This window comes from Chionomys nivalis, chromosome 22, assembly GCF_950005125.1.
Source record: "Chionomys nivalis chromosome 22, mChiNiv1.1, whole genome shotgun sequence".
Classification (NCBI taxonomy): domain Eukaryota; kingdom Metazoa; phylum Chordata; class Mammalia; order Rodentia; family Cricetidae; genus Chionomys; species Chionomys nivalis.
The window spans coordinates 6,898,455-6,924,825 of NC_080107.1; the positions used below are offsets into that span (position 1 = coordinate 6,898,455).

At 45.6% G+C, this 26,371-nt stretch overlaps 1 protein-coding gene across 1 annotated transcript in view; it reads left to right on the forward strand.

Moving 5' to 3' along the window:
* The window catches only part of Ttn (titin), a 270,030-nt gene that overhangs the window by 67,745 nt on the left and 175,914 nt on the right, over positions 1-26,371 (forward strand). The window contains exons 47-93 of the mRNA XM_057755570.1: positions 481-1,044; positions 1,980-2,264; positions 2,363-2,641; positions 3,048-3,326; positions 3,424-3,702; positions 3,817-4,104; positions 4,214-4,492; positions 4,590-4,871; positions 4,963-5,241; positions 5,354-5,632; positions 5,735-6,013; positions 6,244-6,531; positions 6,655-6,933; positions 7,088-7,369; positions 7,464-7,742; positions 7,865-8,143; positions 8,255-8,533; positions 8,638-8,925; positions 9,154-9,432; positions 9,631-9,912; positions 10,813-11,091; positions 11,211-11,492; positions 12,421-12,699; positions 12,817-13,104; positions 13,268-13,546; positions 13,642-13,920; positions 14,028-14,306; positions 14,432-14,719; positions 14,857-15,144; positions 15,916-16,197; positions 16,617-16,895; positions 17,024-17,305; positions 17,444-17,722; positions 17,814-18,101; positions 18,247-18,525; positions 18,617-18,895; positions 18,994-19,272; positions 19,404-19,691; positions 19,837-20,124; positions 22,211-22,492; positions 22,708-22,986; positions 23,557-23,838; positions 23,954-24,232; positions 24,606-24,893; positions 25,033-25,311; positions 25,425-25,703; positions 25,790-26,068. Of these exons, the coding sequence (XP_057611553.1) occupies positions 481-1,044; positions 1,980-2,264; positions 2,363-2,641; positions 3,048-3,326; positions 3,424-3,702; positions 3,817-4,104; positions 4,214-4,492; positions 4,590-4,871; positions 4,963-5,241; positions 5,354-5,632; positions 5,735-6,013; positions 6,244-6,531; positions 6,655-6,933; positions 7,088-7,369; positions 7,464-7,742; positions 7,865-8,143; positions 8,255-8,533; positions 8,638-8,925; positions 9,154-9,432; positions 9,631-9,912; positions 10,813-11,091; positions 11,211-11,492; positions 12,421-12,699; positions 12,817-13,104; positions 13,268-13,546; positions 13,642-13,920; positions 14,028-14,306; positions 14,432-14,719; positions 14,857-15,144; positions 15,916-16,197; positions 16,617-16,895; positions 17,024-17,305; positions 17,444-17,722; positions 17,814-18,101; positions 18,247-18,525; positions 18,617-18,895; positions 18,994-19,272; positions 19,404-19,691; positions 19,837-20,124; positions 22,211-22,492; positions 22,708-22,986; positions 23,557-23,838; positions 23,954-24,232; positions 24,606-24,893; positions 25,033-25,311; positions 25,425-25,703; positions 25,790-26,068 (13,518 nt within the window). The remainder of the gene's footprint in view (positions 1-480; positions 1,045-1,979; positions 2,265-2,362; positions 2,642-3,047; positions 3,327-3,423; positions 3,703-3,816; positions 4,105-4,213; positions 4,493-4,589; positions 4,872-4,962; positions 5,242-5,353; positions 5,633-5,734; positions 6,014-6,243; positions 6,532-6,654; positions 6,934-7,087; positions 7,370-7,463; positions 7,743-7,864; positions 8,144-8,254; positions 8,534-8,637; positions 8,926-9,153; positions 9,433-9,630; positions 9,913-10,812; positions 11,092-11,210; positions 11,493-12,420; positions 12,700-12,816; positions 13,105-13,267; positions 13,547-13,641; positions 13,921-14,027; positions 14,307-14,431; positions 14,720-14,856; positions 15,145-15,915; positions 16,198-16,616; positions 16,896-17,023; positions 17,306-17,443; positions 17,723-17,813; positions 18,102-18,246; positions 18,526-18,616; positions 18,896-18,993; positions 19,273-19,403; positions 19,692-19,836; positions 20,125-22,210; positions 22,493-22,707; positions 22,987-23,556; positions 23,839-23,953; positions 24,233-24,605; positions 24,894-25,032; positions 25,312-25,424; positions 25,704-25,789; positions 26,069-26,371) is intronic.

A 26,371-nucleotide genomic window follows, 5' to 3' on the forward strand; every position in this document is an offset into this window, starting at 1 on the left:
TTTATAAGTGTAAATTGCGGGGGGGGGGCACGTTTGAAGTTAAGCGATTTAAGGATCTCCTGGCTGTTATCAGAGGGTTAGAAAGATCTGTGTAAAGTTCTGTGCTGTCTTACCCCGTCTTCAGCCAAATCATGGACATTTTTTTTGTCTTCTTTCTGCTCTTCTAATTTACAAAATTAAAATACCAGCCAGCCTCCTCATCAAATCCTCTCACCTATTGACCCTCTGATCAGAACTTTAGTAATATTCCTTCATGAGGGAACATTTGTTCTCTCCTTAGCTAGAGACAATCTGTCAAGAGTGCTCATCGCTTTCTTTCACCGTCTTGGGTCTTTTCACTGCACTGTTGTTTAAGATAAGGTCCTGTGTTCACCTAAAGGCATAACTTATCTTTTCTCTGTCTTAGAACATGTAATTGCAGCAAGACCTGGAGAACTTCAACGGAGACTACATGTAACATGCAAACCTTTCTTTTTACAGAGGCCTATCCACCAACCTTTCTCTCCAGACCCAAGTCCCTTACAACCTTCGTGGGTAAGACAGCCAAGTTCCTCTGCACAGTGTCAGGGACTCCCGTGATTGAGACCATCTGGCAGAAAGATGGCAGTGCCCTTTCACCGTCGCCTACCTGCCGGATCACGGATGCAGACAACAAACACAGTTTAGAGCTCTCCAACCTTGCTGTTCAGGACAGGGGGGTTTACTCTTGTAAGGCTTCCAACAAATTTGGAGCTGATATCTGCCAGGCAGAGTTGACCATCATTGACAAACCCCACTTTATCAAAGAGTTAGAGGCTGTGCAGTCGGCCATCAATAAGAAGATCCACCTTGAGTGCCAAGTAGATGAAGACAGGAAAGTCATGGTCACGTGGAGCAAGGATGGTCAAAAACTGCCGGCTGGGAAAGATTACAAGATCTATTTTGAAGATAAAATAGCATCGCTTGAGATTCCTCTAGCCAAACTAAAAGATTCTGGGACCTATACGTGTACAGCTTCTAATGAGGCTGGGAGCAGCTCCTCATCCGCCATGGTCACTGTGAGAGGTAAGAGTGCCGGGCAGCCATCTGCCACCTCCTTGTCCGCAAGGAAGTCTTAGAAGATTGTTAGCTGTACCACCCGCACCCTTTGTTCCTAATTTAACTCCTAAGGCAAATCTCTGGGTCTGGGAAAGTCCTGACATTATCTGGTTGGCTTTTTTGTTGTTGTTTGGTTTTTATTTGAGTGTAATCTTCTTCAGAATTCACTTGCTTTGGCTCTTTTGAAAAAGCAGTTAACAAATCTTGCTCACAATTTCTTCTAAGAATTAGTGTGTCGATAACTCTTAACCATCTTCTTTTTAAATTGTTTCTTTTTTGAAATTATCATTGCTTTCTTTCTCCATTCCCATTCCTCTCTCCATACCCTCCCTTACCACCCTCCTTTCTCTCTTTCAAATCCATAGCCTCTTTTCTCATTAATTTTGTCACACACACATATATTCCTAAATCGATAACTACAACCTGCTCTGTATCATAATATTTGTACATATGCCTTCACTACTAAAACTGTTTGATACGGAATATCCGATTGATGTGCTCTTCCCTGAGTAACTCTGAGGAAGACCATTTCTCCTGCCTTCCGCATGTCTTAGTTGCCTATAGCTCTTTGTGTAGGTTGAGACCTGGTGGGATACCCTCCCTCCATCCATGTTAGCATGCCTGTTATTGATATGTCTTCGTTCAGAAAATTGCTCTTCATATAGATATAGTCTGTTTGCTTGTGTCTCTTTTCTTTTCTTTTTACCAAGAGATGGGGAAGTGGTTTGGAAGGAAGGGAAGGGCTGAGTGCTTCATGACTTGTTTAGAAGTCTCGTGAAGGTGTTTTCTGTGTGTGCTGTCTTTTGTCACGTGCGTCTGCTTTTCTTTTGTGGTGTGTAGGCTTCAGTCATCGTCTCCATCTTTTCTCTTTCCTTTTTTTTTTTTTTATACACGTCATGTAGAACCACCGTCCTTCGTGAAGAAGGTCGATCCCTCTTACTTAATGCTCCCGGGTGAATCTGCTCGCCTCCATTGCAAGCTGAAAGGCTCCCCTGTGATCCAGGTCACCTGGTTCAAGAATAACAAAGAGCTTAGTGAAAGTAATACAGTCCGAATGTCTTTTGTCAACAATTCTGAGGCGGTCCTTGACATCACTGATGTCAAGGTCGACGACAGCGGGACGTATTCCTGTGAAGCCGCCAATGACGTGGGCAGTGACAGCTGCAGCACCGAAGTAGTTATCAAAGGTTTGTTTCCTGGGTGGCCGCTCTTTATTTCGCTGAGAAAATTTCCCTTTGGTTTTCTCGTAGCCCACAACTCACCCTGTGCTCTCGTGCCTTTCTAGAACCGCCTTCGTTCATCAAAGCGCTTGAGCCCGCAGACATAGTGCGCGGGGCGAATGCGCTCCTTCAGTGTGAAATCGCAGGCACGGGGCCCTTTGAAATTAGCTGGTTTAAAGATAAGAAGCAAATTCGGAGTAGTAAAAAGTACAGGGTGTTCGCTCAGAAGTCTTTTGTGTTTCTGGAAATTGCATCTTTCAATAGCGCGGACGTGGGTGATTACGAATGTGTAGTCGCTAACGAAGTTGGAAAGTGTGGCTGTGTCGCAACACACTTATTGAAAGGTTAGTGTGGGGGCGTTTGTCTAATAAGTTGTCCAAATAGCTTTCTTCATCCATAACAAGAAAGTTTATTTGTTCTCTTCTTCTAACCTTTAAAATGTGTTTTGTTTTAATTTGAACTTGGGGCCCAGAGCTCAGTCTTTGTCTTGATGTGAATAGAAATATTTATTATTTGATAATAAATAATAAATTTCCTTGTAAAAGGAAATTACATAAAATGTCATTTTATTTTCTGATAAACATTTACATTCTGTGCCTCTCTTGAATGGAATTGCTAATTCTTCATGTACTTTCTTCTTTCTAATAACCAAGTGCTGTGTGATGGTTGTGTTGGACAAGGGAAGCGTGTAGCCGGATGTAGCCCATTGTGTGGGAACTGACGCTTGTGTGTGCTCTCTTCCTTAACTAGAACCACCAACCTTCGTCAAGAAAGTCGACGGTTTTACAGCTCTAGCAGGACAAACCGTTATCTTACAAGCTGCCGTGAGAGGCTCAGAACCCATTTCTGTCACGTGGATGAAAGGCCAAGAAGTCATTAAAGAAGACGGGAAAATTAAAATGAGCTTTGCTAATGGAGTTGCAGTGTTGACCATCCCCGATGTGCAGATTAGTCTTGGTGGCAAATACACATGCCTGGCTGAAAACGAAGCTGGCAGTCAGACGTCTGTTGGGGAGTTAGTAGTTAAAGGTTGGTGTAGGAACATTTTAGCTCTTCCTTGGCCTTTTCACTTCAAGTTAAGCCTTGATTCATGCTAAGGAATCTTAACTCTCTAATACCTTTGTAGAACCTGCCAAAATCATCGAGCGAGCCGAACTGATCCAAGTGACCGCAGGTGACCCAGCCACCCTGGAGTACACAGTGTCAGGCACCCCAGAACTCAAGCCCAAGTGGTACAAAGACGGCAGGCCCTTGGCTGCTAGTAAAAAGTACCGGATCAGTTTCAAAAATAACATTGCACAGCTGAAATTTTACTCGGCAGAACTGCACGATAGTGGCCAGTACACATTTGAGATTTCCAACGAAGTGGGCAGCAGTTCCTGTGAGACCACATTTACTGTGTTAGGTTAGTATGTTCAGAGAACTACCCATCTCTCTAAAAACCCACAGAACTAGCCGAGGGCGAGCCCCTGAGCGCGCTGCCGTGTTGATCTCGTTTCCTTTCTTATGCCACGAACAGATCGAGACATCCCTCCATTTTTCACCAAACCCTTACGTAACGTGGACAGCGTCGTTAGTGGTACCTGCAGGTTAGACTGCAAAATCGCTGGCTCCCTCCCCATGAGGGTCTCCTGGTTTAAGGATGGCAAGGAAGTCACTGCGTCGGACAGATACCAGATCGCATTTGTGGAGGGCACGGCCTCTTTGGAGATCAGCAGGGTAGACATGAGTGATGCAGGGAATTTCACCTGTCGGGCCACAAACTCCGTGGGGAGCAAAGACAGCAGCGGAGCCCTGATTGTGCAAGGTCAGCTAGGAACTATGTCGCCTGCTTTACTAATATTTCAAATTAAAACTCCCTCCCTTGGGTCCAGACTTGTAACGCCTTCACATTCTGTCTTCTCCCTATTCTTCAGAACCACCCAGCTTTGTAACTAAGCCAGGGTCCAGGGATGTCCTGCCTGGTTCAGCAGTCTGCCTGAAGAGCACTTTCCAAGGATCCACGCCGCTCACCATCAGATGGTTTAAGGGTGACAAAGAGCTGGTGTCTGGTGGAAGCTGCTATATCACCAAAGAAGCTCTAGAGAGCTCCCTGGAGCTCTATGCCGTGAAAATCTCAGATTCGGGCACATACACATGCAAAGTCAGCAATGTTGCCGGCAGTGTGGAGTGCAGTGCAGACTTGTTTGTGAAAGGTTTGCCTTCTTCTCTTGACGCCTTTGTGCAACCCTTTCCCCACACAAGTTCTTTTCCTCTTCCAGCTGTTTCTTAATAACTCCCTTCCTTCCACAGAACCTGCGACATTTGTGGAAAAGTTAGAGCCCTCACAACTTCTCAAGAAGGGAGATGCCACTCAGCTAGCCTGCAAAGTCACGGGCACCCCTCCGATTAAGATCACATGGTTTGCCAATGACAGAGAGCTTAGAGAGAGCAGCAAGCACAAAATGTCTTTTGTGGAGTCCACCGCAGTCTTAAGGCTTACAGATGTGGCCATTGAAGACAGCGGGGAATACATGTGTGAAGCCCAAAACGAGGCTGGCAGTGACCACTGCACTAGCATGGTCATAGTCAAAGGTTTGTCCTCATGTTATCTCCATGCGACCCAACCTTTGACTTGTAGCCCAGATCCCTGCCCATTAACACGAGCCATTCTCTTCTACTGTAGAGTCGCCTTATTTTACCAAGGAGTTTAAGCCCATGGAAGTCTTAAAGGAGTACGATGTCATGCTGCTGGCTGAGGTGGCAGGCACCCCTCCCTTCGAGATCACTTGGTTCAAAGACAACACGACCCTGAGGAGTGGTAGGAAATATAAAACCTTCATTCAGGACCAGCTGGTTAGCCTGCAGATCCTCAAGTTTGTAGGCACAGATGCGGGTGAATACCAGTGCCGGGTGACCAACGAGGTGGGCAGCAGCACCTGCAGTGCCAGGGTAACACTAAGAGGTCAGTGTTGGCTTAGTTGACTGCTGGGCTCTTTTACACAGACACGTCTTAAGTGTCTAGACGCAGTTTGGCCTTAGAGCTGGTACTGATAGAGAACTCATTCTTCTGATAGAACCCCCGTCCTTCATTAAGAAGATCGAGACCACCAGCTCCCTCCGCGGAGGCACAGCTGCCTTCCAGGCCACTCTCAAAGGCTCCCTGCCCATCACGGTGACTTGGTTGAAAGACAACGAAGAGATCACGGAAGACGACAATATAAGAATGACGTTTGAGAACAACGTGGCTAGTCTCTACCTGAGTGGCATTGAAGTCAAGCACGATGGGAAATATGTCTGTCAAGCCAAAAACGATGCAGGCATCCAGAGGTGTTCTGCTTTGCTCTCAGTCAAAGGTTGGTTCTGAGAGCTGCCGTAGGTCAGAGGGGAAAGTGGTGCAGGTGCCAGGCCTTTCAGTGGGGCGCTTCACAGCCACACCTGTCCTTTGTCTCCAACAGAACCTGCGACGATAACGGAGGAGGCCGTGTCCATAGATGTCACCCAAGGAGACCCAGCCACTTTGCAAGTTAAATTTTCAGGGACTAAGGAAATCACAGCCAAATGGTTTAAAGATGGCCAAGAACTTACCCTGGGTCCGAAATACAAAATTAGTGTCACCGACACGGTCTCTATACTGAAGATTATCTCCACAGAGAAGAAAGACAGTGGAGAATACACTTTTGAGGTCCAAAATGATGTGGGGAAAAGCAGCTGCAAGGCTAGCATTAACGTCTTAGGTTGGTATTGATGTCCATAGAGAGGAGTTGAGCGTTTCAGGGGCCTTTCCTCTTGTACAATTTAAAGAGGAAATAGAGGGCTATGGGCAGGGTTCATGTGTGTGCAAGGTACTGGGTTGATGCCTTAGCACTTTGTGGTCAGAGGGGAGAGATGGAGGAAGGGAAAGAAAGAGAAAGGGATAGGATAGATAGCTAGATTAACCTAAATCTCCTGCTTTTTTGTTGGATAGATCTTATTATACCTCCCTCATTCACCAAGAAACTGCGGAAAATGGACAGCATCAAAGGGTCTTTTATTGACTTAGAGTGCATAGTGGCTGGGTCACATCCCATCAGCATCCAGTGGTTCAAAGATGACCAAGAAATCTCAGCTAGTGACAAATACAAATTCTCTTTCCATGACAACACTGCCTTCTTGGAGATAAGTCAGCTTGAAGGCACAGATAGTGGCACGTACTCTTGTTCCGCCACCAACAAGGCAGGCCACAGCCAGTGCAGCGGTCACCTGACCGTCAAAGGTTGGCAGTTTTGATCTCTACCTCTCCAAACTCTATTGCCTTGCTTTTCTTAATTCTCCTCCTCTTCTTTGAGTCCCCAAATAAATCTGTCTCCTTCTTCTGCTTCCTGTCCTTTCATCCCAGAACCCCCTTACTTTGTGGAGAAGCCACAGTCACAAGACGTGAATCCCAGCACGAGGGTTCAGTTGAAGGCTCTTGTGGGTGGCACTGCACCCATGACAATAAAATGGTTCAAAGATAACAAGGAGCTGCACCCTGGGGCGGCCCGCTCGGTTTGGAAGGACGACACCTCCACCATTCTGGAGCTCTTTTCAGCCAAGGCTGCCGACTCCGGGACCTACATTTGCCAGCTGAGCAATGATGTTGGCACAGCAAGCAGCAAAGCCACCCTCTTTGTGAAAGGTTCGCTCTCTCTATAGCCTCTTTTCCTTGCGTGCCTAGCTTGTCTTTGGGAAGGGAAAGTGCACTAAGAAAACAGTTTTGGTCATGGGACTTCATTTACAAAAAAAAAATAATAATAATCAGCATGCCACTCTTTTTCTTTTCTCATCTTTAGAACCTCCTCAGTTTATTAAGAAACCCAGCCCAGTATTAGTGCTGAGGAATGGACAGTCAGCCACATTTGAATGCCAAGTGACAGGCACTCCAGAAATCAGAGTTTCTTGGTATCTGGATGGGAACGAAATAACAGATCTTAGGAAATACGGCATTTCCTTCGTGGATGGTTTAGCCACCTTCCAGCTCTCTAATGCCAGGGTAGAAAACAGCGGGACTTACGTCTGTGAGGCTCGAAATGATGCGGGCACCGCCAGCTGCAGCGTCGAACTGAAAGTGAAAGGTTCGTGATGGTGCTGTGTTTTCGCTGGGCTGTGTGCTGGACTCAGGGCTTCCCTTGAGTTAAGCCGCTCTCTGTCTTCCTTTCGACTCTATAGAGCCCCCCACCTTTATCCGGGAGCTGGAGCCTGCAGAGGTAGTGAAGGACAGTGATGTGGAGCTGGAGTGCGAAGTCATGGGGACAACGCCCCTCGAAGTCACCTGGCTGAAGAACGGCAAGGAAATTAGGAGCGGCAAGAAGTACACAATGTCCGAGAAAATGTCCGTGTTTTATCTGCACATAACCAAGTGTGACCCCTCCGATGTGGGTGAATATCAGTGCATCATAGCCAATGAAGGAGGCAGCTGCTCTTGTAGCGCTCGCGTTGCCTTGAAAGGTCAGTCGTGTGCAAGGATCAGCCCCCGAGTCAGAACACTGAGTGCTCTTTAGCTGTAGGCAATGAAATGAATGGGAGCTGAAAGGTTCCTCTTCTTGAACCACTGTCTCGTTTAATCACAGAGCCACCGTCCTTTATCAAGAAGATGGAAAATGTCACCACTGTCTTGAAGAGCTCGGCTACCTTTCAGAGTACTGTCGCAGGCTCACCCCTGATTTCTATAACTTGGCTAAAGGATGACCAGATTCTTGAGGAAAGTGACAATGTCCATATTTCATTTGTGGACAATGTAGCCACACTTCAAGTCCGGAGTGTAGATAATGGCCACAGTGGGCGATACACATGCCAAGCCAAGAACGAGTCAGGAGTTGAGAGGTGCTACGCTTTCCTTCTAGTGCAAGGTCGGTGAACGGTTCTGTTTCAGGAGCGGTCTAAAGAGATGTTTTTATCAGCTAGCTGGATTCCAAGAGAATTACTGACCTAACTTATGCACATTTTCATTCTTACTGCAGAACCTGCTCAAATCATAGAGAAAGCTAAGTCAGTTGATGTTACTGAGAAAGACCCGGTCACCCTGGAGTGTGTGGTAGCTGGGACACCAGAACTCAAAGTCAAATGGCTTAAAGACGGGAAGCAAATTGTACCCAGTAGATATTTCTCAATGAGCTTTGAAAACAATGTGGCCAGTTTTAGGATTCAGTCGGTCATGAAACAAGACAGTGGGCAGTACACGTTCAAGGTGGAAAATGACTTCGGAAGCAGTAGCTGCGATGCCTACCTGAGAGTGTTAGGTGTGTAACACCCCCCCCCCCCCAGCTACCCTTAAGTATAGCAGACACCTTGTAAACAAACAGCAGCGTGTTAATGGTGTGTGTTTGCTGTTTGCCTTGGATAGACCAAGATATTCCCCCATCGTTCACCAAAAAGTTAACCAAGATGGATAAAGTTCTGGGTTCTTCTATTCAAATGGAGTGCAAGGTTTCGGGATCACTTCCTATTAGTGCTCAGTGGTTTAAGGATGGAAAAGAAATATCTACGACTGCAAAATACAGACTCGTATGTCACGAAAACACCGTGTCGCTGGAAGTGAGCCATCTGGAATTAGAAGACACTGCGAATTACACCTGCAAGGTGTCCAATGTGGCAGGAGACGCCGCCTGCAGTGGCATCTTAACTGTGAAAGGTGAGGGCTGCCTTGTCCTCTTCTACTCTCTGTTAGTACTTCTAAAGGGTATGGCTCTTAACCTTGTATCTTCAGAGGTAAAAGATCTTGGTAATTCTGTTTCTTTTGAGGCACATTCATTGAGTTTAAGAAATACTTAATCATGACCTCTTTTTGTGAGTTGTTTTCTTATATACTCATTAAAAAATATTGGGCTGTGAGTAACTATGACTCTCTTAAAATCTGTAGAACCACCAAGCTTCCTAGAGAAACCTGAGCGGCAGCAAGCCATACCTGACTCTACAGTGGAATTTAAGGCTGTGCTGAAAGGAACACCGCCATTCAAAATTAAGTGGCTCAAGGACAATGTGGAACTTGTCTCAGGACCGAAATGCTTCATTGGCCTAGAGGGGTCAACGAGCTTCTTAAATCTCTACTCAGTGGATGCTTCCAAGACGGGCCAATATACTTGCCAAGTTACCAATGACGTTGGTAGCGACTCTTGCACTACAATGTTGCTTGTGACAGGTGTGCAAGTTTGATTGTTTGATGTTTCTGTCTGACTCGTGCCTCTGTTCCTAGACTCTGTTACAACGTAGCTTTCTAACATGGCTGAGTAATTTTCCCAGATCTTAGTCCTGTGTCTCCCTTTCCTATCTACTACCCAATTGGGCTTCTGTGATTTTTCACTCTTTTTTCATAATCTCCTTTTTCCTGACTCTTTAGAACCACCGAAGTTTGTAAAGAAACTGGAAGCATCCAAAATAGTAAAAGCTGGTGACTCCACACGCCTGGAATGCAAGATCACTGGCTCTCCAGAAATCCGAGTTGTGTGGTACAGAAATGAGCATGAACTCACAGCCAGTGACAAGTACCAAATGATGTTCATTGACTCGGTGGCAGTCATACAGATGAATGGCCTCGGGACAGAGGACAGCGGAGATTTTATCCTTGAGGCTCAGAATCCTGCTGGCAGCACGAGCTGCAGCACCAAGGTTATTGTAAAAGGTAGAATCCTCCTCCTGTTCCTCATTAATGGAAACCCATCACCTTCTTCTCCCCTGAGCATCATGGCTTCTCACGCTATACCGCTCCCAAGAGTATTTCCCTAAGATAGAGTCATGTCACCCATCGAATGCTATTTCTTGTTAAGATTTGTTTGCATTCACGTGGGTGTTTTGACATATTTTTCCTGTAATTCCGATACTGTAATTTTGGCCACCTCAACACATCAGCTAAAACGCACATACAGAAATAAATGGGAAGTGTTTACATTGAGCCTTTGATTTCAGTCACGCTGAAACTATATCAGCATCTTCAGTATAGTCTGCATCCTAATGATGTAACATACAGACAATCTAGGTTTTAATATTACATCTTTAAAATGACAGTAATATGTTTCCTCTCTCTCACAAATCAGCTCTTTTGTGTAAAAACCATGACTTTCCTGTGGTGCAAATAGTTCTCATATTTTCAACAGCCTCTTCTCAGCACGCTTTACCATAAAACTCAAGTTTGTCCGGTAAGATAATTGTTAGAGTAGGAAGGCTCAGATCACTGCTGTTCTTGTGATTTCTGGGTGTTTCTGTTGTAAAGTGGAAATGACATTCTTTTTTAATTTCTAAAGGGAAAAAATCCATACTTCACAGAATTTCTGTTCATTGATACATTTGCCTATTTATAAATTTGGTATCCATCTTTTAGTCTAAGATAAAGCAGTGCATTGAACTTCTCAACTGAGCCCTCTAGGATGCATCTTGACTCTCCACCTATCTTGCTAAAAAGTGATAGTGCTACCTACATATGATACTATCTTAAACCATGCTTCTAATTGGGGAAAAAAAAACACCTTTTTTTCTTGGAGGCTATCAAGTAGCCCAACTCATGAGAAATTCTTGCTTTTTCCAGAACCACCCGTTTTTAGCAGCTTCCCTCCTGTAGTAGAAACCCTTAAGAACACCGAAGTTAGTCTTGAATGCGAGCTTTCGGGAACACCGCCGTTTGAAGTGGTGTGGTACAAAGACAAGCGCCAACTCCGAAGCAGCAAGAAGTACAAGATCGCATCTAAGAATTTCCACGCGAGCATTCACATCCTCAATGTGGAATCTACAGACATCGGCGAGTACCACTGCAAAGCCCAGAATGAGGTGGGCACTGACACCTGTGTCTGCACTATAAAACTAAAAGGTGAGCGTAATTTCTGTGCACGGCAGAAATGTCAGCCATGAGCAAAACGCTCCGTGTGTTCTCTCTCCCCTTGCCCGGAAAGCTTTCTGAGCAATCTCCGTTCATCTTTTCCCGTTCAGAACCACCAAAATTCATTTCCAAGCTGAGCAGCCTCACGGTGGTGGCTGGCGAGCCTGCCGAGCTGCAAGCATCCATAGAAGGCGCCCAGCCTATTTCTGTCCAGTGGCTTAAAGAGAAAGAAGAAGTGGTCAGAGAGAGCGAGAACATTAGAATTTCGTTTGTGGACAACGTGGCGACTCTGCAGTTTGCTAAAGCGGAGCCGGCTAACGCTGGGAAGTACATCTGCCAAGCCAAGAATGACGGTGGAGTGAGGGAGAACATGGCCACACTGACCGTCTTAGGTATGCGGTCTCCGTTAGAACCTGGGGGCGATCGCTGCAATGACTTCCATGCGATCTCTTCGTTCTGAATTTCTTCCAGAACCTTATTGAGCTTCACTGTTTGGAAGGCTTAGGAAAAAGATACAGTTGATCTTAAGTGTTCTTTTCTGATTCCTATGGTTCTTACAAAAAAACTATCTAGCTGTTTTATTTATATGCCTGCCCTGATTTTCTGCGTGGGTAGCAAATCTCCTGATTATCTTTTATTTCAACACAAACCCACTTGGAGCCTCTCCACTGTTACAAGGAAATTTTGATTTCAGACTAGTCGTGGTTACACTGGCAAAAGCCTCCAGAGATCAATGTTTGAAGGAAAGATTTGCCCTTTCTTCACTGGGCATATTAAATTTCCATCCAGCGATAAAAATGAAAGGAGAATGTTCGAGATCTCTTCTCTAGCACGTTAGCCCAGAGGAAAAAACACTGAGTAACTCATTAGCAGGGCCTTCTGCTCTAAAGAACATCAAGTGCAAATCAAAACATTATGTGGGGCCCAGTGAGATGGCTCAGTGGGTAAAGGTGCCTGCCACTATGTCTGAGGGCCTGAGTTCAATCCTTGGGACTGCCTTGACCTCTGACCCCATATGCATTCCATGGTATATACCCCCAGCAAACACACAGATGTACTTAAAAAATAGTATTTGTACTATTTTTAAAAAATTACATTGTCTGATATACATTGCCTAGATTGTTTTGGAGTAGACAAATACCCAAACATCCTTTTAATTATTGCAAATAATTTTATGAGTGCGTAGGATTACAGATCACATTTTAGAGCCGAGAAAGACAAAATGGAACCATCAGTGAGAGAAAACAGTCATTGCTATTCAGAGAAGAGATACAAGGAAAGATCCAGGTTTTCAACGATGCATCTCGTGCTTTATTTCAGAGCCTGCAGTCATTGTAGAGAAGGCAGGCTCCATGACGGTGACTGTGGGAGAGACATGCACCCTGGAATGTAAGGTAGCTGGCACTCCCGAGCTCTCTGTGGAGTGGTACAAGGATGGGAAGCTCTTGACCAGTAGCCAAAAGCACAAATTCAGCTTCTACAACAAAATGTCTTCCTTAAAAATTCTCTCGGTTGAAAAGGAAGACGCAGGCACCTACACGTTCCAGGTTCAGAACAACGTTGGGAAAAGCAGCTGCACTGCTGTGGTGGATGTATCAGGTCAGTTTGGGCGTTTTCTTCAGCTCGCTAATACCACTTTCTCTTGTGAGCTTTCCCTCTTTCGTAACTCTTCTGTTGCTCCGAGTCACCACAAGTCATTTCCCTCTCTTCACGTAGACCGAATGGTTCCTCCCTCTTTCACACGAAGACTGAAGGATACCGGTGGGGTCCTGGGCACTTCTTGTGTCTTAGAATGTAAAGTGGCTGGGTCGTCCCCCATCTCCATCGCCTGGTTTCATGAGAAGACTAAGATTGTCAGTGGAGCGAAGTACCAGACGACGTTTTCAGATAACGTCTGCACACTGCAGCTGAACTCTCTGGATTCATCGGATATGGGCAGTTACACGTGCGTGGCTGCTAATGTTGCTGGCTCTGATGAGTGTCGCGCCGTGTTGACTGTACAAGGTTAGTGATACACAGTCAAGTTTGTGTGGCATTTATTAAACATTCCTCTCTGAACATATGTCCAGACTGATGCACACCTGAAGGACTCTTATTTTTTTTATTTAAAATTGAGAGTTAGGCCAAAGCTTACTGGACCCTTCCATTGTCTTCTGTGTCTGTGTAGAACCGCCCTCTTTTGTGAGAGAGCCTGAACCACTGGAAGTCCTTCCAGGCAAAAACGTCACCTTCACAAGTGTCATCAGAGGAACCCCTCCATTTAAGGTCGGCTGGTTTAGGGGTGCCAGAGAACTGGTAAAAGGAGACAGGTGCAACATCTATTTTGAGGATACCGTGGCAGAACTGGAATTATTTAATACTGACGTATCTCAGAGTGGAGAGTACACCTGTGTGGTTTCTAATGATGCCGGCCGGGCATCCTGCACTACACATCTCTTTGTGAAAGGTTTGCCAAACACGCTCACTCTCCTTCTTTTGATGCCTAGCATTTTGGTGGCTTTATGGTGTGCCTACTAACTACAATGCTTTGTCACTTATCAGAGCCGGCCACGTTTGTAAAGAAACTAAGTGACCACTCGGTGGAACCCGGGAAGTCTGTCATTCTAGAGGGCACCTATACTGGAACACTTCCGATTTCTGTGACCTGGAAAAAAGATGGTATTGGCATAACTCCATCAGAAAGATGCAACATTGTCACCACAGAGAAAACGTGTATCCTGGAGATCCTGAGCAGCACAAAGGGCGATGCAGGGCGCTACTCCTGTGAGATTGAGAACGAGGCAGGAAGGGATGTTTGCGAAGCTCTGGTGTCTACCTTAGGTGTGTGATCGGTCCTCTCTTGAGAATTTTGCATTTATCCGATATGCAGGGTGGGTCCTTTGCTCTTGCGTCATTCCATTTGCTGACTGTGAACCTTTCTTCTTTAGAACCGCCTTATTTTGTTACGGAATTAGAACCTCTGGAGGCCTCAGTTGGAGACTCGGCTTCCTTGCAATGCCAAGTAGCTGGAACACCAGAAATTACAGTGTCTTGGTTCAAAGGAGACACCAAGTTAAGGTCAACTCCAGAATACAGGACCTACTTTACAAACAACGTGGCCACACTTGTCTTTAACAAAGTGAGCATCAATGACGGCGGGGAATACACATGCATGGCGGAAAACAGCATAGGAACGGCTGCCTCTAAGACGGTCCTCAGAATTCAAGGTGACGCTTTGATCTTAGCCACTCAGACATTTCCTCTCCCCTCTCTAACTCCTTTATCTTTATGGGGATTTATCTCCTTTCATCCATTAATATTAATACCTCAAGTATAACTTGTCTTCCTACAGAGCGTCAGCTCCCACCGTCCTTTGCAAGACAATTAAAGGACATCGAGCAAACTGTTGGGTTACCAGTTACGCTCACTTGCCGCCTAAATGGCTCTGCACCCATCCAAGTGTGCTGGTATAGAGACGGAGTGCTTTTAAGAGATGATGAAAATCTACAGACGTCATTCGCAGATAATGTGGCGACGTTAAAAATTTTGCAGACTGACTTGAGCCACTCTGGCCAGTATTCTTGCTCTGCCTCCAATCCACTTGGCACAGCCTCGTCTACTGCTAGATTGACAGCAAGAGGTTTGTTCCCATGCCCATCTTACCCTTTCCCCGCCCTTATTTCTTATTTAATTGTGAAGACAAAAGTAGCTGACAGTCAAAAGGGAAGCAAAATATATGTTATTGTATACACCTTGCCTTTTCTTCTCATCTTCCAGAACCTAAGAAATCCCCCTTCTTTGATATCAAGCCGGTATCAATAGATGTCATTGCCGGAGAAAGTGCAGATTTTGAATGTCATGTTACCGGTGCCCAACCGATGCGAATCACTTGGTCAAAAGATAACAAGGAAATCCGACCTGGAGGAAACTATACTATCACATGTGTGGGGAACACTCCCCATCTGAGGATTCTTAAAGTGGGCAAAGGAGACTCTGGTCAATACACTTGTCAAGCAACCAATGACGTTGGCAAAGACATGTGCTCTGCCCAGCTGAGTGTAAAAGGTACCATTGCATAGTGTTTACCAAGACTGGTTCTTGACTATGCTTGTGTCATCATCTTCTGTGTGTCAAATAATGGTTTGTTTGTTTGTTTTTTCCTGCTGGTGCCTAACTCAGTTTTAGAGCAGTTCCCTTGCCCATGTGAAGCCCTGGGCTAAATCCCTCAGTCATGTCAAAAATAAGAAAGACATTGAGTTTTGCCTGGCTTGTTTCTGGTTTTATGGTCTATGCTTGCCTGGAACTCATAGAAATCCTCCTGTCTTGGTCCCCTGGGAGCTAGGAATATAAGTGTGAGATACCATTTTCAGCTGTCTTAAGTCTTTAAATGTTTGAGTTAAACTAGCAATTATATTTGAGTTTATGCCTTTGTGTTAGAGGAGCAATAACCAAAGTTTTTTGCCCTTGTCTTTAAATTCTTAAGAAGTATTCTTCCATTGAACTTTGTAAAATATAGTTTCAATTATTTAGTCTCCCTTTTCATCATTTCTTGTTATATAACATCTGGTTTATCGTTACAAAATTTCGATCAAATATATGTACAATTATATTAACTGGTATGTTTTATCTGATCTATCCAGACAACACTATGTCAGTCAAATTTTCTGATAAATATTTTAAATCTCCACCTAATAGGAAAGTTTAACATGAAATCATTAGCAAGTTCCTTCTTAATAATGAGTCGATTAACATGTGAACTTTGGGGATTCTCAACTGTATGGATAAACTCTTTAACACGTAATTATCCATCACGGACTGTTTCCTTTGGTTTAATAGAACCTCCCAAGTTTGTTAAGAAATTAGACGCTTCGAAAGTCGCAAAGCAGGGAGAATCCATCCAACTGGAGTGTAAGATCAGCGGCTCCCCAGAAATCAAAGTCTCTTGGTTCCGGAATGATAACGAACTTCACGAAAGCTGGAAATACAACATGTCCTTCGTGAATTCTGTGGCACTGCTTACCATCAACGAGGCTAGTGTTGAGGACAGTGGTGACTACATCTGTGAAGCTCATAATGGCGTTGGTGACGCCAGCTGCAGCACAGCCCTGAAAGTTAAAGGTCAGACCCCTCTTCTGCTCCTCCTCCTCTCCAGTGGGCTCTTTATGATCAGTCTCAAGGTCTCAGGATGTCCAGATATCCAGGCGTGAGCTCAGGCTGGACCTGAGCCTGAGGATTTCTGGTGATTCGATAAAACTCTACATTCCTCAGGAATTTGTGATGCCAGTCCCCTTCCAGCTCTCTGTTACAGACTTATCTCCAGTTTATAAGGTCCAAAATTTAAAAGCTTACAACTCTTAAAAGTTTATGAATTGTCCTGTGTCAGCGTGTGTCATCATTATCCACACAGTCTCTCTCAGTGATTTTCTTTTCGTAGCTAATTTCTCTAGATTCTAGAAACTAGGTATGTGGATGCTGACACCATTTGTCCCCTTTGGTAAGCAGCTGCTCTCATTGTTCGTCCTCTTTTCTTCCGGTAGCACCTCCTGTTTTTACCCAGAAGCCTCCTCCAGTCGGAGCCCTGAAAGGTTCTGATGTGATCCTCCAGTGTGAAATTTCGGGAACGCCCCCCTTCGAAGTGGTGTGGGTTAAAGACAGAAAGCAAGTTCGAAGCAGCAAGAAATTTAAAATCACCTCCAAAAACTTTGACACGAGTCTTCATATCTTTAGTCTTGAAGCCCCTGACATAGGGGAATATCACTGCAAAGCCACCAACGAGGTGGGAAGTGACACTTGTGTTTGCACTGTCAAGTTCAAAGGTTTGTACACAGACACACACACACACACGTGCTTCTTCCTTTGATCTGTTCCTGCCCAACTAATATCCAATGTGGCTCTCTGGCTGTGACTCTTACTTTTTCATTTATCCGTGCATTTCTTTCATCAGAACCACCACGGTTTGTGAAGAAGCTCAGTGACACGTCCACCCTTATCGGGGAGCCTGTGGAACTGCAAGCTGTGGTGGAAGGTTTCCAGCCGATTTCTGTCGTCTGGCTGAAAGATAAAGGTGACGTCATCAGAGAGAGTGAGAACATTAGGATTTCCTTCATCGATAACATCGCGACGCTCCAACTGGGAAGTCCAGAAGCATCCCATTCTGGAAAATACGTGTGCCAGATCAGAAATGATGCTGGCATGAGGGACTGTTCGGCCGTCTTGACTGTACTAGGTTAGTAGCAAACTAGACTTCTGAGAACAAGAGACGTGAATTGACCTATAATTATTTCTTGAAGACAGGACTCTTATCCAACTCTCGACTGAATGTGAGCTGAGTTTGTTCTTAATGCAACATACTTTCTTCTTCCAGAACCAGCCAGAATTGTAGAGAAACCAGAACCCCTGACTGTCACCACTGGAAATCCCTTCACGTTGGAGTGTCTCGTAGCTGGGACTCCAGAACTTTCAGCCAAGTGGTTCAAGGATGGGAGAGAACTCTCCGCAGGCAGCAGACATCACATAACATTCGTGAGGAATCTGGCTTCCCTTAAGATCCCCTCTGCAGAGATGAATGACAAGGGCTTGTATACCTTTGAGGTGGAGAACAGTGTGGGCAAAAGCAGCTGCACTGTCTCTGTCCACATCTCGGGTGAGTATGGAGGAGGCCGTGATGGTGACAGCATCTCCGGTAGGAGTGGGAGTGGGAAAAAGCTCCCTGAATGGCAACTCTTCTTCTCTAGATCGCATTGTCCCACCCTCCTTCGTCCGGAAGCTGAAAGACACCAATGCCACCATCGGAGCCTCAGTTGTTTTGGAGTGCCGAGTGTCCGGCTCGGCCCCAATTTCAGTCGGCTGGTTTCTGGATGGAAACGAGATCGGTAGTAGTCCCAAGTGTCAGCCCAGCTTTTCGGATAATGTCTGTACTTTGAGTCTGAACTCACTGGAATCCTCCGACACTGGCACTTACACGTGTGTGGCTGCCAATGTAGCTGGCCAGGATGAAAGCTCTGCTGTGCTGACTGTCCAAGGTCAGTGGACGAGGACACCCCACTGCTTCTCTCCCCACTGTCCAGCCTGAACCACCTCTGCATTCATTTCTCTATCTTCGCTTCTTTTCCTTTAAGTAACAAACACCCCTTTTCTCTTCGTCTCCCTTCCCCCTGGGCTATGTAGAACCACCATCTTTTGAACAAACTCCCGATTCTGTGGAAGTTTTGCCCGGAATGAGCCTGACCTTCACCAGTGTCATTAGAGGCACCCCTCCCTTCAAGGTCAAGTGGTTTAAGGGCAGCAGGGAACTGGTGTCAGGGGATGCGTGCACCATTTCTTTGGAAGACTTCGTCACCGAGCTGGAGCTGCTGGAGGTGGAGCCAGTGCAGAGCGGAGATTATTCTTGCCTCGTGACCAACGATGCAGGCAGTGCTTCTTGTACCACGCACCTCTTTGTGAAAGGTTCGCTCTTTTATCCAGCACCTTTTTCTTCCTAAAATCCTTCCAATGCAGAATCTGAAGATACAGCTTTACCCTCATTTTCTCCTTTTAGAGCCAGCCACTTTTGTGAAGAGATTGACCGACACCAGTGTCGAGACAGGCAGCCCCATCGTTCTGGAGGCGACTTACACCGGCACACCTCCCATCTCCGTGAGCTGGATGAAGAATGAATACGCTCTGGCGCAGTCTCCCAACTGCGGTATTACCACAACAGAAAAGTCCAGCATCCTGGAAATTCTTGAAAGCTCGATAGAGGACTATGCCCAGTACGCTTGCCTCATAGAAAACGAAGCGGGGCAAGATATCTGCGAAGCTCTTGTGTCTGTCTTAGGTGTGTTGACAGTTAGCCCCTCCTCCTGTTGTCTCTTCCTGTGCAACTTTGTCTTTGAGTTGGTGTGAGCTGATCAATTGCCGTTCTTTATGTCTTAGAACCGCCTTACTTTATCGAACCCCTGGAACATGTGGAAGCAGCTATCGGGGAGCCCACAACTTTACAGTGTAAAGTGGATGGGACCCCAGAAATCAGGATTTCTTGGTATAAAGAACACACAAAGCTACGGTCAGCTCCTGCATATAAGATGCAATTCAAGAACAATGTTGCCTCTTTAGTCATCAACAAGGTGGACCAGAGTGACGTGGGAGAGTACACATGCAAGGCAGAAAACAGCGTGGGGGCCGTTGCTTCTTCCGCTGTGCTGGTTATCAAAGGTGATGATGCTTTTGCTTGATAAGTCTTGAGGCGTGTTGACAGATTAGCTTTAATCAGAACTATTCGAGGATACAAATAAGCTTTAGGTGTTTTCTCTTACAAATAAGGATTGTCTGTAATTCCTTTCTAGAGCGTAAACTTCCACCTACCTTTGTGAGAAAACTGAAAGACGTCCATGAGACTCTGGGCTTCCCGGTTGCCTTTGAGTGCCGGATCAACGGCTCGGAACCTCTTCAGGTGTCTTGGTACAAGGATGGTGTACTTTTAAAAGATGATTCTAATTTGCAGATGTCTTTTGTGCATCACGTGGCCACTCTGCAGATTTTGCAGACTGACCAGAACCACGTTGGTCAGTACAATTGCTCAGCTTCTAACCCTCTTGGAACTGCGTCATCCAGCGCCAAGCTCGTCCTCTCAGGTGAGCTGAGTCACTCACGATACTGCCCTCTCCGTTACAGCACAGCTTCACTCCCTTGGGCCACCAAGATTGGCGCCTTTGGTTTCTATCTCTGATCTCGGGGCAGGGAAAGTGACATCATCGTGTTGCTCTTCCTTCTTTCCAGAGCACGAAGTGCCTCCCTTCTTTGATTTGAAGCCAGTGTCGGTAGAGCTGGCTCTTGGGGAAAGTGGCTCTTTTAAATGTCATGTCACGGGGACCGCGCCAATCAAAATCACCTGGGCCAAGGACAACCGTGAGATTCGCCCTGGGGGCAACTACAAGATGACCCTGGTTGAAAACACTGCCACGCTGACTGTGCTCAAAGTAGCCAAAGGTGATGCGGGGCAGTATACCTGCTACGCGAGCAACGTTGCCGGAAAGGACTCTTGTTCTGCTCAGCTGGGTGTCCAAGGTACTCCTTGGAATGATGTGCCAAAATCGCTTTCATGTTTTCAGTGTCTTAAAATGTAGGTGGCTGATATGCCTGAAGACTGTATGTGGATAGGACCAAAGTCTCATAATTAGACGTGATCAAATTAGGCTAGAGGTACGGCTCGATGGGATAGTGCGTGCCTGGTATGCGCAAGGCCATGCTGTGTTAGATCCTTGCTACCATACAACAGAAAGATGGAGAGAAGGAAGGGAAGAAAGAAGAAGCAGAGGGAGGAAGGAACAGAGGGGCCACAAATGAATCCAAGATCTTCTAAATGGGAAAATACCTTGAATTTGTTTTCAAAATAGAAAATTAGAAAAATATTAACTAGAAAAACATACTTCCAAATTCTGCAAATAGAGATGAAGGAGAAGAATGAACAAAATAAATTCCTAGAATTATAAGAAAAGCCCAGCTTGAAAAACGTTATCATAGGGCAAAAAAATTTAATTACTTCAAATGACCTATTTTTGGTAGTGCTTAGTAAATTAGTGAATTCATTACCCTCTGAAACATAGCACCACCCCAAACTACCAAGTCCTTCCCAGAAAATCAGGTTGACAGTGAGGCGAGCTTCTTTTCTTCCACCAACTATGCTTAATTAAAGCAGAAGTCAGTGGACTTGGTGTTAGCCAGGTTTGCCATCTGGACCAGGGCTTTCCAAGTTCTTAGCATCTTGTTCGAAAAACTGAAGAAGCACACACAATTAGCAGAGGATCAAGGAGTTTCGGTCGAAGGTCCCACAAAAGTGCATACTTAATACTCTACAAGATAACAGCAGTGGTGAGTGGGATTGACCCAGGAGCCCCTGGTCCCACCTTTGCGTCTAGGAAGACAAAGAGCTGGTTGCTAGGTCTGGGGTGTGGATAGTTTTGTTGTGATTGACAGTCATGGGTGTAAGCCCTAATTCATTGTTCATGTCCTTCCCCAAGTACATCTAATTATAATCATATACGTGTCCAATCATGTATAAGCCTAAGATGGTAAATAAGAGAGTTCCCCTAAAAGTCCATTTTGAGGACACAGTTTGTTTTAGTGCCCATGTAGGCTGAACTGACCCACTGCCTCTGGTTCCAGGACATGTATCAGGGCACTTTGGGCCACACAAGGAAGGTTTATTTCAGAGTTGATAGGGAGCAATAGGTCAAAGTCCCCATGGCTTTATTTGAGGAGGGATGAAGCTGCAGTTTGATGTGGGTGAAGTCTCAGGTTGGAAAGCACATTGTTGAAAAGTGACATACATGGAGCTTAAGTCAAACAGGGCTCCCGACTGCTAAGGCACCCTTATATGTGCCTGCCTCCTAAGACGCAAATGCCATAACACCCAATGTTATGAGAGAATTATGGTGCATTTCACAAATGCTCACCTAAAACTATAGGTTTACCTCCACAGACTGCTATCTAACCAGATTTAGGATTTTTAAGCTTATTGAAGCAGTAGTTGATAAATACCTTAAAATTCAGAATGATGTCCAAGACCCTTTTGTACCACAAGACAACTATCCATTCACCTCCTGAGCCCGAAAGTTTGGTCAGTGAAGAAAACATTGTTCTTTCATCCAAAGGAAATGATGAGAGTTGAAGTGATATCTACTGAAGGCAAACGAGAGGTTATTGTAGTTTGCAATATTAAGATATATGATTGCTTTTTCTCTGACTGTGTACAGTCCATGGTAAACGTCTCTGAAGCCATATCTTCCCCCTGACTCACACGCAGGCAGGATAACCCCAGTCTCTCCCTCCTGCAATCCCCAGGGGGCTTCTGTGATGTGGCCTGTGAGCTCGGCCATAGAAAAATGATTCTGTTTCTGGAAGGCAGGTGTGTAATCGAGAGAGAGGCCTTCTCCTTCTTTCTCTAGGTGGGTTATGGGGATCACACAATATAAACTTCTTTAGGGAATTTTCTACTTAGGCATCACCTAGCTACCCTTCGCTAAACTGCGTCCAATGAATTTGTCTCCTGTAGATGAAGTCCACTCTGAAAGAGATTTCTGTATTTACCTCATCTTGTAATACATCTGTCTTTCCTCTCCCTTGCCTTGTGCCTTCCCTCTTGGTTCCCTAGAACCACCCAGGTTCATTAAGAAGCTAGACCCATCACGAATCGTGAAGCAAGATGAGTTTACCAGATACGAATGCAAAATAGGCGGGTCTCCAGAAATCAAGGTTTTGTGGTATAAGGACGAGGTTGAAATTCAAGAAAGCAGTAAGTTCAGAATGTCGTTTGAGGACTCGGTGGCGGTGCTGGAGATGCACGGTCTCAGTGTGGAAGACAGCGGGGATTACACTTGCGAGGCTCGCAATGCAGCAGGGAGCGCCAGCAGCAGCACCTCCTTGAAGGTTAAAGGTCAGGCTTTGCCCCACCTCTACCCTGTACGTCAGCTCCTCTTCTTGTTCACTGTGTTCTCAGTCTTTCTTCTCCCATAATGTTTTAAAGTTTTTCAAGAATCCAATTTTTAGAAAAAACGGAAAGATAGTTTCTCCTTTTCTCCAATGGGGTAGAAAGCTAACTCTTCCCCTTGTCTAAACACAAAGTCCGTCCTTTTCTTTCCCCAATTCCAGAACCACCCGTGTTCCGCAAGAAGCCTTTTCCTGTCGAGACCCTCAAAGGAGCTGATGTTCACCTGGAATGCGAGCTGCAGGGCACGCCTCCCTTTCAAGTTTCTTGGCACAAAGACAAGAGAGAACTCAGGAGTGGGAAGAAGTACAAGATCATGTCTGAGAACTTGCTCACGAGCATCCACATCCTGAACGTAGACACAGCTGACATTGGGGAGTACCACTGCAGAGCCACCAATGACGTCGGGAGTGACACTTGCGTTGGCTCCGTCACTCTGAAAGGTAGCAGTCACTTCCTTCTCTTCTGCTTACCGTTAATGCTGCGCGCCACATTGCTGTTGACTCTTTAACCCTAACAATCTTTTCTATCTAAATCCCCCCATGTTTGGCCTACTTCCTTTATCTAACTCAAACCAAATAGCCCCCCAAAATAGTGATGTGCCTTCCTTGGACTTTAAAGTCTATTCAGCCTCTTTTGGATACAGACTCTAAGGCAATGATTTTCAACCTGTGGGTCACGACCCCTTTGGGGTGGGGGGGTCAAAGGACCCTTTTACAGGGGTCACCTAAGACCATCAGAAAACACAAATATTTACATTCTGGTTCATAACTTTAGAAAAAATACAGTTATAAAGTAGCAACAAAAATAATTTTGTGGTTGGAGGGTCACCACAACATGAACTATTAAAGGATCATGGCACTGAGAAGGTTGAGAACCCCTGTTTTAAGGTGTTCTCAGTCCCATTGCTTCTTATTTACAAAATGAAATGCTACCTTATCACGAGAGTGATGAGGGAAATGCTACCAGTCCCGTAGATGTTGAACCCCGTCTTCCTGTTTGTTTCTCCTCAGCGGCACCACGGTTTGTGAAGAAGCTCAGTGACATTTCCACGATCATTGGCAAAGAAGTCCAGCTGCAGGCAACAGTTGAAGGCGCTGAGCCCATTTCAGTGGCGTGGTTCAAGGACAAAGGGGAAATTGTTAGAGAAAGCGACAACGTATGGATTTCTTATTCCGAAAACATTGCAACCCTACAGTTTTCAAGAGCAGAACCAGCCAATGCTGGGAAATACACCTGCCAGATCAGAAATGATGCGGGCATGCAGGAGTGCCATGCCACACTGTCTGTTCTCGGTGAGTCCGTAGGATGTCCTCATGAACACAGGGCATGCATGCAGGTCTGTGGTTCCTTTAGTTGTTTTTTATTCTATTTTACTTTAAATTATGCTGTGATTTCCAACTATTTCAGAGCCTGCAACAATTGTGGAAAAGCCAGAATCTGTTAAGGTCACTGCAGGAGACACCTGTACCTTGGAGTGTACAGTGTCCGGAACACCTGAACTCAGTACCAAGTGGCTCAAGGATGGAAAAGAACTCACGAGTGACAACAAATACAAGATAAGCTTCTTCAACAAAGTATCGGGCCTGAAAATCATCAATGTGGCACCTGGTGACAGCGGGGTATACAGCTTTGAGGTGCAAAATCCTGTGGGCAAAGACAGCTGCACAGTCTCGATTCAAGTTTCAGGTTGGTTGGCCTGTTCATTCACCTTGATAACAGTGGGGACCCCAGTTGTCCTAAAGAGAGAAGTTCCATCCTTCCCAGTATAGCACGAGTCTTAATATCCTTGGGTGCAGCAGGGTCAGAGGCAGCAGACATGTACAAATAGAAGAAAGCCATACTCAAAGTTACATTCCTTTCTTTGGGAAAAAACCCTAGGAAGTTAATGCGCACACAGTTATTCTCCAGGCTTTATGTCGTGTAACCCCATGGCTAATACCTAGAGAATCTTTCCAAAGAGCCAGATAGATCGAGCCATATTCCATCAAAAGAACAATTCTCTCTTTGGGTCCTTTAATAACTGACGTCCCTTGCTGTGTTTGCTTTTTCTCCTATCCAGATCGAATTATCCCTCCTTCATTCACAAGAAAACTGAAGGAGACGAACGGTCTGTCCGGTTCCTCCATTGTGATGGAGTGCAAAGTCTACGGGTCACCCCCGATCTCCGTCGTGTGGTTCCATAATGGGAATGAGATCAGCAGTGGCCGGAAATACCAGACCACACTTACAGACAACACGTGTGCCCTCACTGTGAACATGCTGGAAGAATCCGACGCTGGCGACTACACGTGCATAGCGACCAATGTGGCCGGCTCTGATGAATGTAGTGCCCCTCTGACAGTGAGAGGTCAGTTCAAATCACAGCAGTGTTCAAAACACAGCCATAGGCAACCGCGGTGCACAGAGGACTTAGCTGTTGAAGGTCGCAGATACTAACCATTTACCAATTTGTGTTTTTTTGTTTTGTTTTGTTTTGTTTTTTATAGAACCACCGTCTTTTGTTCAGAAACCTGACCCCATGGATGTCTTAACTGGCAGTAATGTTACCTTCACAAGCGTTGTGAAAGGGACGCCTCCCTTCAGTGTGAGCTGGTTCAAAGGGAGCAGCGAGCTTGTGCCTGGGGCCAGGTGCAATGTGTCTCTGCAGGACTCCGTGGCAGAACTGGAATTGTTTGACGTGGACACATCCCAAAGTGGAGAGTACACTTGTATAGTTAGTAACGAGGCTGGCAGGGCTTCCTGTACAACACATCTCTTCGTAAAAGGTGTGCTTGCTGTTCTGTTTAAACAATTAAATGGCACATAGCAGTGAGATGTGCTGTGCCTTTGTGTGTGTTTGTGTGTATTTGATTTTGTTTTATCAATTTGTTCACACCAGCTCCAGCCATATTTGTGAAGAGACTCAATGATTACAGTATAGAGAAAGGCAAGCCCCTGATCCTAGAAGGGACCTTCTCTGGGACTCCTCCCATCTCCGTGACGTGGAAGAAAAATGGTATAAATGTCACTCCTTCCCAACGGTGTAATATCACCACCACCGAAAAGTCCGCCATCCTAGAGATTCTGAGCAGCACTGTGGATGACGCAGGCCAATACAACTGCTACATTGAAAACGCTTCCGGCAAGGATTCCTGCTCTGCCCAGATCCTGATACTAGGTTCGTGGTGATTGCACACTCACAGCCTCACACCCAGCCAGGGGTCCTGACCTGTCCTTCATGGATGTTTATCTCTTTTGCTGCAGAACCACCCTATTTTGTCAGGCAGTTGGAACCTGTGAAGGTGACAGTCGGCGATTCTGCCTCTTTGCAATGCCAGCTTGCTGGGACGCCTGAAATCGGGGTCTCCTGGTATAAAGGCGACACAAAGCTGAGGCCCACTGCCACCTGCAAAATGCATTTCAAGAACAACGTGGCTACGCTGGTTTTCACCCAGGTTGACGTCAGTGACAGTGGAGAATATATCTGCAGGGCTGAGAACAGCGTGGGAGATGTATCTTCATCAACTTTCCTGACTGTTCAAGGTGACAATGATGTTTTCAAAGCAGATAGATATGTGTTTCTTTTAAAACGTTTAAAATGCTCAACAAGGGCCTTCTTTAGGGGGAAATAGAGATGCTGCTTTGGGGCTTAAGTAATTCCAGTTTGCATTTCCTCGGGTGATTGTTTTTCTGAGGATCTTACTATGTATCTCCTATTGGTTGAAACTCACTAGGCAGACCAAGTTGGATGGGTTGATCTCAAACCCATGGATCATCCTCCTACCTTTGTGTCCTGAGTTCTGAGATTATAGGTGTGTGTACTGCCACACCGGGCTACACTTTTTC